This window comes from Zonotrichia albicollis, chromosome 2 (genome assembly GCF_047830755.1).
Source record: "Zonotrichia albicollis isolate bZonAlb1 chromosome 2, bZonAlb1.hap1, whole genome shotgun sequence".
Classification (NCBI taxonomy): domain Eukaryota; kingdom Metazoa; phylum Chordata; class Aves; order Passeriformes; family Passerellidae; genus Zonotrichia; species Zonotrichia albicollis.
The window spans coordinates 91,039,747-91,053,314 of record NC_133820.1 but is presented as its reverse complement, the minus strand read 5'-3'; the positions used below and the strand labels follow the sequence as shown (position 1 = coordinate 91,053,314).

Here is a 13,568-nt window from a genome sequence, read left to right as displayed (position 1 = left end):
TAGTGGAGCCCAGAAAAAAAAGCAGGGCACCAGTGAGTGTTTTAATAGTTCAATATGGAGTAGTAGTTTTGTGCAGAGCTTAACTAGTCACTAAAAACTGATGGGTTATAACAGGGAGAACAAATTAAGGGAATTGGAAAGAGTACTCACAAAGGTTATGATCTTAGCAGCTGTATTTGACATTGCCTGAAAAGAGGAAATAGAGATTTGTTTGTAATGGGAGAATGCTTACTGAGCAAAAAAAAAAGCATGAAAAATTCAGATTTCTTGTCCACCCCCTCACCATGTAAAAACAGAGAAATGGATGGCTCTTCAAGGATTTTTATTGAGTAGAATTGGAGGGGAGGAACAGGGGATGAAGACTGTCAAGGTGATGGAGGTAATTTTGAGAGTGCTGCCTGGCTGTGTCTGATGTGTTGTATGACCTCAGGCATTTAATTTATTAGGTTACTCGTTATGTGTCTGTGTAAAAGTTGCTACTATGTTGGCTCTGTTGTCGCACAGGAAGATTTGTTCTGGGGTTTTTTGTTATCTCTTATTTTAAAAGACATTGAGTAAAAAAGTTTTTATTATGTTGTGAAAGATTTCCTTCCAATAAGCACACAACATTCTCCTCCTTCCAGTAAGCACACAACATTCTCCTTCAGTTTCAAATATGCTTTGATTTTAAGCACAAGATAGGTTTCCTACATCACAAAAAATAAAAAAATAGCCCTTTATTTTGTGTTTGTATTTAATGATCAATGATTTATTGTTCCAGAGAGAAAAGCACATAAAGGATGAGCTGTTTCTGTGGTTTTATTTGGGTTTTTTAATTAACATCTGTTATACCAAGTTTGATTCTCCTTTGAGTGATTGTTCTTATCTCAATTGATGAAGAACCAAGCTATCTTTAGTTCTTTGAAAAAGATGTGTGCTGTATTTTTGTTATATATACATCTATGCTTTTTCTGTAAAAAGTGCAATAAATTGAAACCATTCAGCATTTTTTGTATTTGAAATAAAGCCAGATACATTTTTGTGGCCTTGGCAGCAGATGGAATGCGGTGTGCTTACCCCAAGCCTTTGCTATATGCAAGCTGCAAGTTTCTTGGCAACACTTGAAGATTTGGCAAGATGCAGCAATTTGAAATACCACTGATGTACTGGAATGTACATTTACTCCATATATCCACAGTAATATGAATATGATGCACCTTAAATAGCCTTTAAACAACCACTGTGCTTCTACTAGCTGCTGAGCGAAGTAGTGGTGATAAAAATATTCTCAGCATGGAGCTGAAGATGTATGGTAATGGCAGCCAGCTCTTGAATATCTATTTCATTAAATTATCTGGAAGCACATTGCACGTGCTGTCCCACTGCCCTTCAGCAGTGAACAGATGCAAGTCTGTACATGAGGTGCTCCTCCTCTGTGCAAGTGGCAACTTTTAAGCGTAAGGCTGATTTAAGTGTTCAGTATATCTTTCATTAATTGTTGTTAACCTGCCCAGTGAGGAAAAAGGAGATTTACTAGACCACAAAATTTGGAGTGGGAAAAAGCACAACTTTATGGGACTTGAAATTACTGCATGCTTTCAAGTGCCAATCCACTGTTGATTTTTAGGATTTGAGAGTTGTATGAAAAGAGGAGGTTATCTTGCACCACTTGCCAAATTTTTGAGTCTCAGTATGTTTCTCAGGTGACTGAGAAATATGGAAATCATGGAATAATTTTGCTTGGAAATGACATCTAAAGGTCAACCAGTCTAACCCCTAATCCAAACCAGTGCCAGTTCCAGTTGAATCCTGAATATCTCTGTCAGTAGAGATTCTGTAACCTCTCTGGACAGCATTTTTCAATGCTTGACCAGCTTTATAGTAAAAAAAACCCAAACAATGTTCCCTTGTATGCCAGTTTGCATCCATTATGTCTCACCCCATCTCACAGACACGTGAGAAGAGTCTGTTTCCATCCTCTCTGTATTATCTCATCAGGTACTTGTAGGCAGCACCTTCATCTTCTCTCCCGAAGGCTGAAAAGATCCAGTTCTCTCTTTGCACATCTTGTGCTCCAGCTCTGTACTATTTTGGTGGCTTTCTGCAAGACTCACTGAAATATGTCTGTGTCTTTCTTGTAATGGAGACCCCCAGCCTGAACACATACTGCAGGTGTGGTCTCAGAAGTGCTTATCTGTAGCATTCATATTTTCTGAAAAATCCCTTCACCCAGGATTTTCTCCTGGGAAGCTGAGAAGCCTCAGAGAAAAAGAAAAACAAATTCTTATCTCATTTGCTTCTCCTGTGTTGTGCTCACATGTGGAATGTGTTTGGAGATTGTTTACCAACAGGTGGTTGTTCCATTGGTTTCATGTGAATTGTTTTGACTTATTGGCCAATCAGGGTCAAGCTGTGTCAGACTCTGGAGAGAGAGTCATGAACTTCATTATTATCTTTTTAGCCTTCTGTAAATATCCTGTTTGTATTCTGTAGTATGGTTAAGTATAGCATTCTTTAATATAATATAGTATCATAAAGTAATACATTACTAAGAACATGGAGTCAGATTCATCATTCCCTCCTTTGTCTGGGCACCCTGCAAATACAATGCTAATCAAAGTCACATGGCCACCAGAGGTTCATTCCAGCCTCAACCATTCTGTGATTCCTGCTAGTCTGTTTCTCTGCCCTGCCCAGGTCCTTCAAAATAGCTGTTCTCTCTTCCAATGTATTTCTTACTCTCTCCTCTTAGGTGCTATCTGTAAAGTTTTGAAACTGCATTCAGTCCCACCATCCAAAATATGAATGAAATCACTAAACAGTATGGGTTTCAAAATAGTCTGGATATGAGAATGCTGGAGCAACTGCTCATGCCATAGAAAAGCAATGCTAAAACTTGTACTATGAAGGTAAATTTGCAGACATCTGGTTCCCCTTGTTAACTCCTCTCCAAATATTCCTTGTCCTGAAACAAAATCAGAATCACAGAATAGTTGGGGTTGGAAGAGATGTCTGGAGATTGTCTCATCCAACCCCCTGCTAGAGCAGGTTCACCTAGAGCAGGCTGCACAGAATTGCATCCTACAAAGTTTTGAATATCTCCAGGGAAGGACACTGCACAACTTCTCATCAATCTGTTCCAGTGGTCTGTTACCTGAACAGAAAAGTAGTTCTTCCTCACGTTCAGATGGAACTTTCTGTGCATCATTGCTGCTCACTGCCTCTTGTGCTGTTTCATGGCATGAATGAGAAGAGCCTGGATCCATCCTTATGGCACCCTCCCTTCAGATACTTAGACACTGATGAGGTCCCCTCTCAGTCATCTCTTCTTGAGGCTGAGCAGGCCCAGCTTCTTCTGCTTTTCCTCACAAAAGGTGCTCCAGTCCCCTCATCATCTTCATAGCCCTCCACTGGACTAGCTCAGAGAACCTGGGGTTTGTCGTTTCCTTGACCTGTGGAGATGAAGGCACTTTCCGCATGAGTCTCTCCTGGCTTGAGAATGGCAGCCTCAGCTGTGCTCAGCAATGCTTTTAGTTTGGGTTTGAATTTGGACATATGGGGAGGCTCTTAAGTCACTCAGAGCTGAGTGACTCAATCTTGACATCAGAGATTTCTTTTCCCCTGAAGGGACCCTTACAGAGAGTTATTTCATGCTTGACATGAGAAGATGGTGGAACCAAAAATCTGGCTGACAGGCTTTCTTTTTCAGTAAAGCCTGTGATTTATTTTAAGCAGTGAAAGCTTAGCACAAAGGAAAGGACTTTTCTCCATGTTACTGTTCTCACATACCTCAGACAGCAAGTATGTGCATTCAGATGGAAGCCTACCGCATTGAGGTAATTTTATCTTCAGGTCATTTGCATTGAAACTGAATGAGCAACTTTCCCTAGAGTGCAGTGCAGCATAGAAATCTTTGTAAAATTTGCTCTCAAATATCTAAACTTGCATGTTAGTGAGTAAATATGCTCCATTTGGATTGGGGAGGGGATGTGAGTTTTTAAAGTTCTGCAGGAAATATGCTCTGGGGAAAAAAGTAGCAACATTAGCTGCTAGTTTGGAAAAATAGAATTGTTTTAATTAGAGAATAAATTTAGCGGTAAATTATTTTCTGAATATTAGGTGAGGCACCTGAGGTTTTCTAAGAGGTACTTAGATACCAAGAGTCTTAAGAGCACACATTGCAAGCAGTAATACAGAGAAGATAACTGGTGAGGAAAATGTGAAGGATGTTACATGGCATGATATGATTTGGCATTTTTTTGCTTTTTTAAGTAAAAGGTATTCAGCTACTCTTCATGGGGAACCACACATCTGTTTGAAAGGGATTTACTGGAATATCCTATTTTTAATGCTAAAACTATTGTAAAAGGAAAAGTGTCTATAAGCAGTTTGTTTAGATACCAAATTACATTTCCTTAATTTGATTGCATAAGTAGGGAAAACTTCAGCAGGTAATGTTTGAAAATACTATAACTATTTTAAAAAAGGTACTTTAGATAAAAAGTGAAGTTCACAAGTGCTTAATAAATTTCTGCTAAATTAACAGCAGCCTGTGAAAGCATGACACTTATTTGCAGCATTATTACTGGTTTCAGAGGGCTGTAACCACCTGAGCTACAGGATAAGGCAGGCTCAGGATATTTATATGGTGGTATCATATAGATAGAACATAGTTTTGGAGGGTTTGTAATTACAGTGGTGGGTAAATTTGGCATTGTTTTATATATATGAGAATGGACTTTCCTGATGACTTGTTATTTTAAATTATTCAGGAATCTGAAGCTTTGTTCCTCAAGGCAATTAAAGCCAATCCAAATGCTGCCAGTTATCATGGTAATTTGGGTAAGAGCCTTTCTAAATCTTATCAGCTGTATTGTTTATTTGCTTCATATTCATTGTGTTTAAAAAGAAAAAAGCAATGCCTTCTTCCTGCTGGGCAGATTTCTATTTTACTTTCTAGAACTGCCAGCCAGAAGAACAGGGCACTAAAGCCAGAAAAGCTGTCACATGATATGACAGATCAAGAGGGCTGCAAAATCCAGCCCAGAGGTAGCTGCACTTTAGTGTCTGCAAATTGGTTCATTTATGCTATGCTTGTAACCCACAATGAGCTCACCAGATAAGAGCTGCCATTTGTGGCTCCATTGTAATTCATTCCTTCATCATTCCCATGCCAGTTCTGCTCCCAGGCTTTGCTCCTGCATTTGGCAACAGAACAAGTGGCTACTGTGCCACCAGCCAGTGACAGACCCATGCTGGAAACAAATACCTCAATGTTGTTCTCCAAGTGATTGGCAAGATTGTACATTATTCAACAATATTGCTAATGAAATTCCCCATTGATGTTCCAGCTGTGCTTTACCATCGCTGGGGAAACCTTGACTTGGCCAAGAAGCACTATGAAGTCTCTCTGAAGCTTGATCCCATGGCGCCAGGAACCAAGGAAAACTACAGCCTCCTAAGGAGAAAACTGGAGCAGTTGCAAAAGAAGGGCAGTGCCTGATGCTCCTTTTCAGGTTGCCCGTGCATGCTGTTTACAGCTGCTGTTACATGGGTACTTCTGACCATGTACAGGCTTCAGTCATCATTTCTCAAAAACAACACCACCAGCACCGCACACTTGAATGTCCAGTTTTGCCCTCCTACAGATCCTAACATTTCAGCTTGAGGGATCATTTTATTTTTACTTGAACTGTTTTTAAAGTCCATTAGAACATTTTTATAGGTATATGAAAGCAATGCAGATGGAATTTCACAGCATACAGGTGTAATTTGATATCTTCATCTGACTTTTTAGTAGCAGGATGAATAGCAGGAGGCAGTTTTATTTCTGAAAGTGATACTTAAAAGTGCAATTTCCTGTTTAAATCCTGATCTTTTCAAGTATGAAAAATATCTGTCCACTTCAGTTTTATTACTGCCTTCCAGTGCCAGTCCTGCAGAGACAGTGGAAGAATGAATTCTCTCCAGCACATCAGTCTACTCATATAATTTGAGTTAAGCCCGTATGCTCATTTCTCTCTCCAGCCTGTGAAGTGTCAGATTTGTACAGGAGTAAATAAGGGCAAGGATTTGACCATAAATATCTGTCAGCCAGTGTACTGCTCAAGTATGCCTGAGTGTAGAAAATACTGTTAGATGAAGATGAAGATTATAACAAGCGCTAATGAAAAGAAGGTGAGGCAACAGAGGAGTTAGATAGGGTTTCTGTTTTCGCAAGCAGCCTCATCTACCACAGACAACACGGACAACAAGACAGAATTGCTTTAGCTCCTGTGGCAGGTCAGTGGTTTAAATACAGTATAGTGTCTGTAGGACCTAATTGCTGTGTTCTCAGGCAATTCAGTGCTTTCTGGTTAAGGACATTACACCTTTCAGCTCCTATATTGCTGGGGAATAAAGAGAGAATTTCTGTGGAGCAGTAACTGTGCAGAAGACCTGACCTTGATTGTTGATCTGTTACCTGAAAGAACCTGGCTTCACCTTTGTCTCCCATGGCTCATGTGTTTGCTGAAGGGACAGATAAATAAGCATAGCTGTTAATGCATAAACTGAGCACATCAATGTGGGATGATTCAGAGGTGGTTTATGTTGATACCATGTTACCTCTCAAATGGGGCTATGCTTTAATACACATTTGAACTCTGGCTGTCCAGAGTTGTTTGTCATGTATTATATATTTACTTTCCTGCTTCAGGAAGTAGTAACAAGTCTGTTTATTTGCTGGTGGTTGGTTTTTCCAGTTTCTTTGGGGTTTTTTGAGATGTTTAGTTTTGTTTGTTTGTTTAAGATTGAAAATTTGCTATTGGATATGAAACCTGGGGAACTTTACCTATCTCTCCGTATTCCTTTATTCTTGCCATCCATGTCCCCTGGGAGAAATTGATCACCTCGGTATGATCAAAGCTAGCTCAGGGACTCCAAGTCATGCAGGTACTTTAGTGTACTATTTTTGCCACACTAACTGTAGATCTAGCCAGCAAGGCTGTGGCAGTGTGGTGCTGTCCACCAGTTTGGCTTGGAACGAATGAACATGGCTACATACTGGTTTGTTTTAGTTGTGGTGCCACAGGCATGCATGTGTGGTCCTCTCCTACAAGTATAGTCTGTTTCTCACTGGGTAACATAGGGTACAAAGCAATTGCAATTATTTCCATTTCTTCTAGTTTCTGGATAAAGTTTTCAGGAATTTGTTCCTGAATATGATCCAAGCATGCTCTTTGATAAGTGTCTGGCAAGCAGAACACTGCACCAGTATGGCTAATGACCAGCCTAGCTTAGTACCAGCTTTTGTATCTGAAAGGTGCTGAAATAGATACACCCTTCAGTACAAGCAGCATGTTCTTAAGGCTTTCCATACATAGCCTACTATTCATCAGATAGAGAGAACACATAGCTTCTTCAGTCATGAGGAATTAAAGAGTAGGGATCTGGCTGGATGAGCTAATTTATAGCAGAAGATAAATATGTTTACTATAATCAGATGTTTTCTGTATATTTGGAATATGGCATCCTGAGTTTAAATTATTATTCTCATCATAAAATCCATATGTGTAGTTTTCCCTGTTGCTTCCCATATCAGCTTTAAAGACATCCACTAGATCAATATTATGTATGAGGGATGAATTTTTTCTAGGTCATTATAAACCAAAGTTGTAGAAACTCCTCTGTGGAAGTCATTCTATACAAAGTCTTAAAAGACAGAAAAGACCGACAAACAAATTGGATTTTTTTGTTAGTATTTGAAAATGGTCTTTACTTTTCAGTACAGACAACATAATTTTTTCTTGATTAGCTTTCTGGCTACCTGTATATATATTTTTTTGTTTTATATATACTGCTATAGAGATTCAGTGTGATTACTTGTATGATGGTATAATGAAGCATACCCATATGTCTGAGTTTAATGTTGAGGCAGAATTGTGTTCAAAAGAAGCCACAAAAATGACTGCTTTTGTAATAAAATCTTCCTTAAGACTTTTAAGAATACTAAATATTTTTTTACTTTATTTTCAGAAATACTTTGAAAGTGCAAACAGTGCAGTGGCTTTTATTAAAATGGTTATAATGTTAACTTTTTATTGGTTTTTCATACCTCATAACTGACTCCTGGAACAGTGCAAAACACTAAACTTCAAAGAGAAAAAGGTGAAGAAAAAGTTGGCTTGTACATAACTGTAGTTACACATATTGCCTATCTTTCCAGCATGCTGGATTTTTTTTCCCATTGCTAATTCCAGAAGATTAAAGTTTCCTTATCAGTTGGCCTGTTTGATTCTCTAGGGAAATTACAAAGCCTTTTTTCTTCTTTTTTTTTTTTTTTTTTTTTTTTTTTTTTTGAGAATGATTACTTGTTCAAATACAGTTCTGAGAAAAGAAACAGAATGATTTAATGCACAGACTGGAGTCAGGAAAATAATCACAATGACTGCTATGGATATTAGTCTCTTTTCACCAAAAACTTCCAGTGAAGTTCCCTAATTGTATGTCTCTGTTGTGTCTAGACCAATGACATGTACATAAAGTTTCCTGTTATTTAATTTCATAGTATTTAAACTTTAGAGATGTGGGTTGTGTGTGTGTTTATGGGCACTAAGAAATAAAAACCTACAAAACTTTTGAATGGTTCGTTAAAAATATTTGGCCTATTCACTGGGAACCTTTTCCTTCATATTTCAGATACCTGTATCTGAGCTATTCAATCTAGTTTCTCTGTTTAGTCACTGGGGAAAAAAAATATCTTTAGGATGGGAGAATTCATACTTGAAGGAGATATCCGTCTTCACTAACTTCAAAGGGTAACTAAGGTGATCAGCTCATATACCTGAAGAAAAATCTCACTGCTGCTTTCAGTTGAAGTAATCTGGTGCCACACATGAAGTAATCTGGTCCCTCTAGCATTCTTATATATTATTGAGGCCAAGAATGTTAAAAGACTGGCATTGAAGCAAACTGGCAGGTACTTGCCTTGAGAGGGTAGCTGGATGAGGGAATGGGAGAAAACAAATGAACTTGGATGAATTTAAAATAAATGACTGATAAAGCATTAAACAACGAATCCCTGTGTATGAAAACAGAACATTCACGTTAAGTTTGATTCATTGCTAGCTTGTTTATGTTTCTGTAATGAACAGTAACGGCTTCTTATTGAATTGAATTTGGGTGTCCTTCACTCCTATTTTAAAAAGCATTCTAAAGCAACTGTACATTTGCAACAGTGAGATTTATTTTTCCTTAAATTCGCAACAGTGAGATTTGTATTTTTTACCTTAAGATCCAGTTGCTATTTCAAGCTGTAGGTATTAGAATGCTAAATGTGATAGCATTGTGTGTTCCAATAGGGTAAGGTTTTTTGTTTTGATATCTTTTGATATTTATTTGCTGGTTCCTGCCTGTGTCCCATGTTTCACATGAGTATTGGTACATTCACATACCTGTCATTACATGTAGATTCCCATGTGCTTCTCAGCTTGGCCCTTTCATTGAATATTGCTCCCTTTTCACAGCTCTTGGGGTATGTCTACCAAATGTGTGTAAATGAGGGCATGTTTCACTCAAAAAGACTAAATTTTGCTGGGAGCAAAAGTGAGATCACATGGCTGGATTTCTGCGACATAAAAGCTGAGGGAGCCAGATTTGTGTCATGGAACACCTTAAGCAGCAGGTGCCACAGGTAAAGGGCACTTCAGGCTGTGCTGGGCTCCACAATAACGTGAAGTGGTTGTACATAGGTGTAATGTTATAAACACAGCAACTTGAACTCTGTGCTTTAAAGGAAAAGGACTGTATATCTCTCCAAGGAAGAGGATGTGCACAGCTGCATGGACTATTGAGCATTGGAGGACTGATTACTTGGTGTTAGAAAGTTGCACTGCTGTGTTGTGGCATGGGTGTTCAGTGTGTGTCAGTGATGATACATGTCAAGTGGGTTAGGGCTTTTTAAAATAAGTATTTTTGTTAAGAAAAATCCCTACAGGTACTGGAACTGGTAGCTTGTGATTTCTGAGATGAACTTCTTTTACGCAGAATTAATCATTTAGATTGCCAGTGGTATGTTTCAATTTATTTTCAGCTGAGCAGGAAGTAAATACATTTGTAATGAAGCCATGAAATAAATCTGCATTTTGCTATCTTTTTTTGCATAGATTTTGATTGTGATAATGGTGTTTATTTTTGTAGTAAGTTTTTGATTCAGGGTTCTGCTACAAGCTAGGAAGAAAACCTAATGGGCCTGGCAGACTAGGACTGGAACATACAGGAAGACATTCTTCCTTTTAGAGTAACAGTTCAAAATCTTGATTCAGCACGAGTCTATTGATGTTGAATGTTGCACTGTGTGTGCCTAAAACAAACAAACAAAAGGCAGCACCTGAAGAAAGCAATGGAATACTTACCTAATTAATTTAGTCTCTAAAGTGATATAATATAGAAAGCAGGAGCTACTGCCTCAAATGCTGAGCAACCTTTTCTGCCAAAATCGGATTTTGTACCCAGTGTGCAACAAACCAATAATGACACACTTAAGGGAGACATTGATTATTTATTTCAGAGTTGCACAATTGGTGGTATTGCACAAATTACACACACTAATTATCAGAACTTTTTGCTATTTATAGAATTTAGCAAACAAATGAATTAGTGTTCATTGGCTACAAGTTACATAGTTTTCTTATTAACTGGTATTCTTTTATTGGTTAATGATTCTATTGCTTCTCATGCTAATTAGTCCTATGGTCAGTCTTTCTCCTCTTTGGGGTCTGTGGTCTGTGAGCTGGTGGTCACAATCTCCCCCTGATGGAATTATAATTTACCCAGTCAGAGCTGATTGCAGCACAATCACTGGGTTGGGTTTATTAGTTCCTATTTTATCTTGGGAATTCTGCCAGATGTCTTTGTGGCCTGCAAATTCCACATTGTGTCCACTATCAGTGGTTCATCCTTCTTCCCAAGCTTTATTAACCTTCCCCTAGGTCTGAGATCATTGAAGCATTTCAAGCCTTAAATCCTAACAAGGCAATTCTACCAAGTAATTTGTTTTTCTAACATCTGGACATCACCTAGGGCTTGCTTGTTAGCTGCTATTTGCTCACAGATTGAATATCCCTGCTTGTTGATTAGGCTTAAAAGCATACAAAGAGCAAACATCAAAGAACATCCTTTCTTAAGAAAATGTTTATATATATTTACAGATACATATTTACATATGTTGTTTTGCAACAATCCTACCTAGTGTTATAGGTGGAATAGAATTATCGACTGGTATTTGGGTAAAAAAGTGAATAGTTATAAGAGACACAACCTGGCTTCCACTTAGTAACTGGTCAGGGAGGAAGAACTGACACCAAAATATCGCCTGCTGTCCCAGTAACCAGGCTACAGAATGGTACTTGTACGCTCCAGAGCAAATCATAGAATATCCCATGTTGGAAGGGACCCACAGAGATCATCCAAGCCCAACTCCTGGCCCTGCATGCACAGGCCCTGCAGGCAAGAGTCACACTGTGTGCCCAGGAGTGTTGTCCAAAATGCTTCTTGAACTTTGTCAGGCTGATGCCTGACACTTCTCTGTGACCACTTCTCTGGGAAGCCTGTTCTAGGGCTCAACCATCCATTGATGGAGAAACCTTTTTTCTGATACCAGATTTAAACCTTCCCTGACACAACTTCACATGCCATTCCCTTGAATTCTGTCACTGGTCACCAGAGATCAGTGTCTGCCCCTCTGTTTCCTCTCATGAGGAAACTGTAGACTGCAATGAGGTCTCCCCTCAGACTCCTCCAGGCTGAACAGACTTCTCATATGGCTTCTCCTCTAGACTGTGCACCATCTTCAAAATCTTCCTTTGGACACTCTTAACTATCTTCCTTATCTTGTGGCACCCAAAATTGCACAGAATATTCAAGTTGAGACCACCCCAGTGCAGAGCAGGACAATCCCACTGGTGTTGCTGTGCCTGGTGTCCCCCAGGACGCCCTGGCCCTCTTGGCTGCCAGGGCACTGCTGACTCACATTCAACTTCCCGTCAACAAGGACCCCCAGGGCCCCTTCTACAGCACCAGTAGAAAGGGTATCTCACTTATTCCTCCTATCAATGCATTTACTTTAAAGTGATTTACTGTGTGGAACCTGCACAGGCTTTACTAGAGAGCAAACTGATCCCTACCGAGCCAGCTTAAGGGAATCTGGCTGGGAACTAGAAGCTGCCTGCAAAGGGGGTCAGCAGAAAAGCACTTAGCAGCCTCAAAGTTTAAAACTCCTGCCTCAGCAGGCTCAAGACCAATCAGTGCCTGCAGCCAAAGTCCCTTTCTACAGAGTAGTCAACAACGTTTATAAAAAAAGGGGGGGGTTTAAAGGTTCTCCAAAGGCCAGACTGGCTGCCAAACCTTGCACTGCTTCACGCATGTTTATTACGGCCTCCATCAGGGGAGGCCCCGGCCTCGGGAGCGACCCTTCCCGGAGCGCCGGGCGCTCCTCCCGCTTTGGCAGCGGCCGCGGGGTGTCCGGCTCTCGCGGCCCCGAGCCCGCCTGGCCGCCCTGGCCGCGCTCCCGCCAAGCACGATCCCTGCCTCTGGCAGCCGGGGCCGGCTCCGGCCGGCGGCTCTGGCCAGCAACCCCGGCTCACCCCCGGCCCCACGCCTGGGCTCCCCGCGCTGCCCCGTCCGCAGGGGAGGGAGCGCGGGCAGGCACCGCCCCACGCCCCGCTCCGCCCCGCCGCCTATTCCCCAGAGAGGCGCCCCGGGACGGGCAGAACGCGGAGGCCGCAGGCGGGAGTGCAGCCGTAGAGGCAGCGGCAGCGCTGGCGAGTGAGTGTCCCGAAGAGCGGCGGGCAGAGCGGGGCGGGGCGGCTGGGCCGGGGCCGGTCCGCCCTCGCCACACGTGATGCCGCGGGGAAGCGCTGTGGGGAAGCGGAGGTGGCGGCGCGGGCTGCGGGAGGGCCGGCGGCGCGGCACTGCCGGCAGCGCCCTGCGGGGAGAGCGCCCTGCCGGGACAGCCCTGCTGGGAGACCCCTGCCGGGGAGCGCCCCACGGCCCGGCCCGAGCTCCGAAAGCCACGTGGGAGCCGGCCCGGCCCGGCGCGGCGGGCGGCTCGGGGCTCCCGGCCGGACAAGGGCCCAGCAGCAGCGCCTCAGTGTGCGAGGGCGGCCCGTCGGTGACACGGCTGGGTGCAGGGAGAGCTGTCCCCAGCGCTGGACCCGCCGAGGTGCTCGGGGACATTCTCCAAACAGAAGTGTTCATTATGATCCAAATACTCCTTTTAGTAACGTGCCTTTGCCCTTGTAGTGGGTTAGTGATGTGTGTTTGAGGAGCCAATACCTAAACTAGAGGGAAAAGAGAAAGGAGAGAGTTCAGGTACCGCAGATGCAGAGTTTAGCAGAAGGTGCCCCTGCCCACAGTGGGGCTTGAAATTAGATGGTTTGAGGCCCCTTCCAACCCAAACCATTCCATGACTGTATATCCTTACAAGATAACATTTCGGAACACCTATTTTTCTTGCCTGCATTGCTTGGACCAGAATGTTGGGGGGGGAATAAATTATTTTTTCTATTCACGTCGGCTTCATTTTGCTATACTTTCCTTCCCCTACCTGT

General features: G+C 41.8%; 2 protein-coding genes across 3 annotated transcripts in view; both read left to right on the top strand.

The window, feature by feature from the left end:
• TMTC4 (transmembrane O-mannosyltransferase targeting cadherins 4) overlaps window positions 1–10,125 on the top strand; it is a 56,332-nt gene extending 46,207 nt beyond the window's left edge. The window contains exons 17-18 of the mRNA XM_074535666.1: window positions 4,752–4,821; window positions 5,331–10,125. Of these exons, the coding sequence (XP_074391767.1) occupies window positions 4,752–4,821; window positions 5,331–5,482 (222 nt within the window). The 3' untranslated portion in view covers window positions 5,483–10,125. The remainder of the gene's footprint in view (window positions 1–4,751; window positions 4,822–5,330) is intronic.
• Window positions 10,126–12,540: 2,415 nt separating this feature from the next.
• The window catches only part of GGACT (gamma-glutamylamine cyclotransferase), a 28,352-nt gene continuing 27,324 nt past the window's right edge, over window positions 12,541–13,568 (top strand). Inside the window, exon 1 of one of the 2 annotated variants that reach the window (XM_005487269.4) lies at window positions 12,541–12,783. The gene's annotated coding sequence lies outside the window, so the exon portion shown is untranslated. Of the gene's footprint in view, window positions 12,784–13,161; window positions 13,181–13,568 lie in introns of those variants that run through there. The other variant, XM_074535669.1, reaches the window with a different exon arrangement.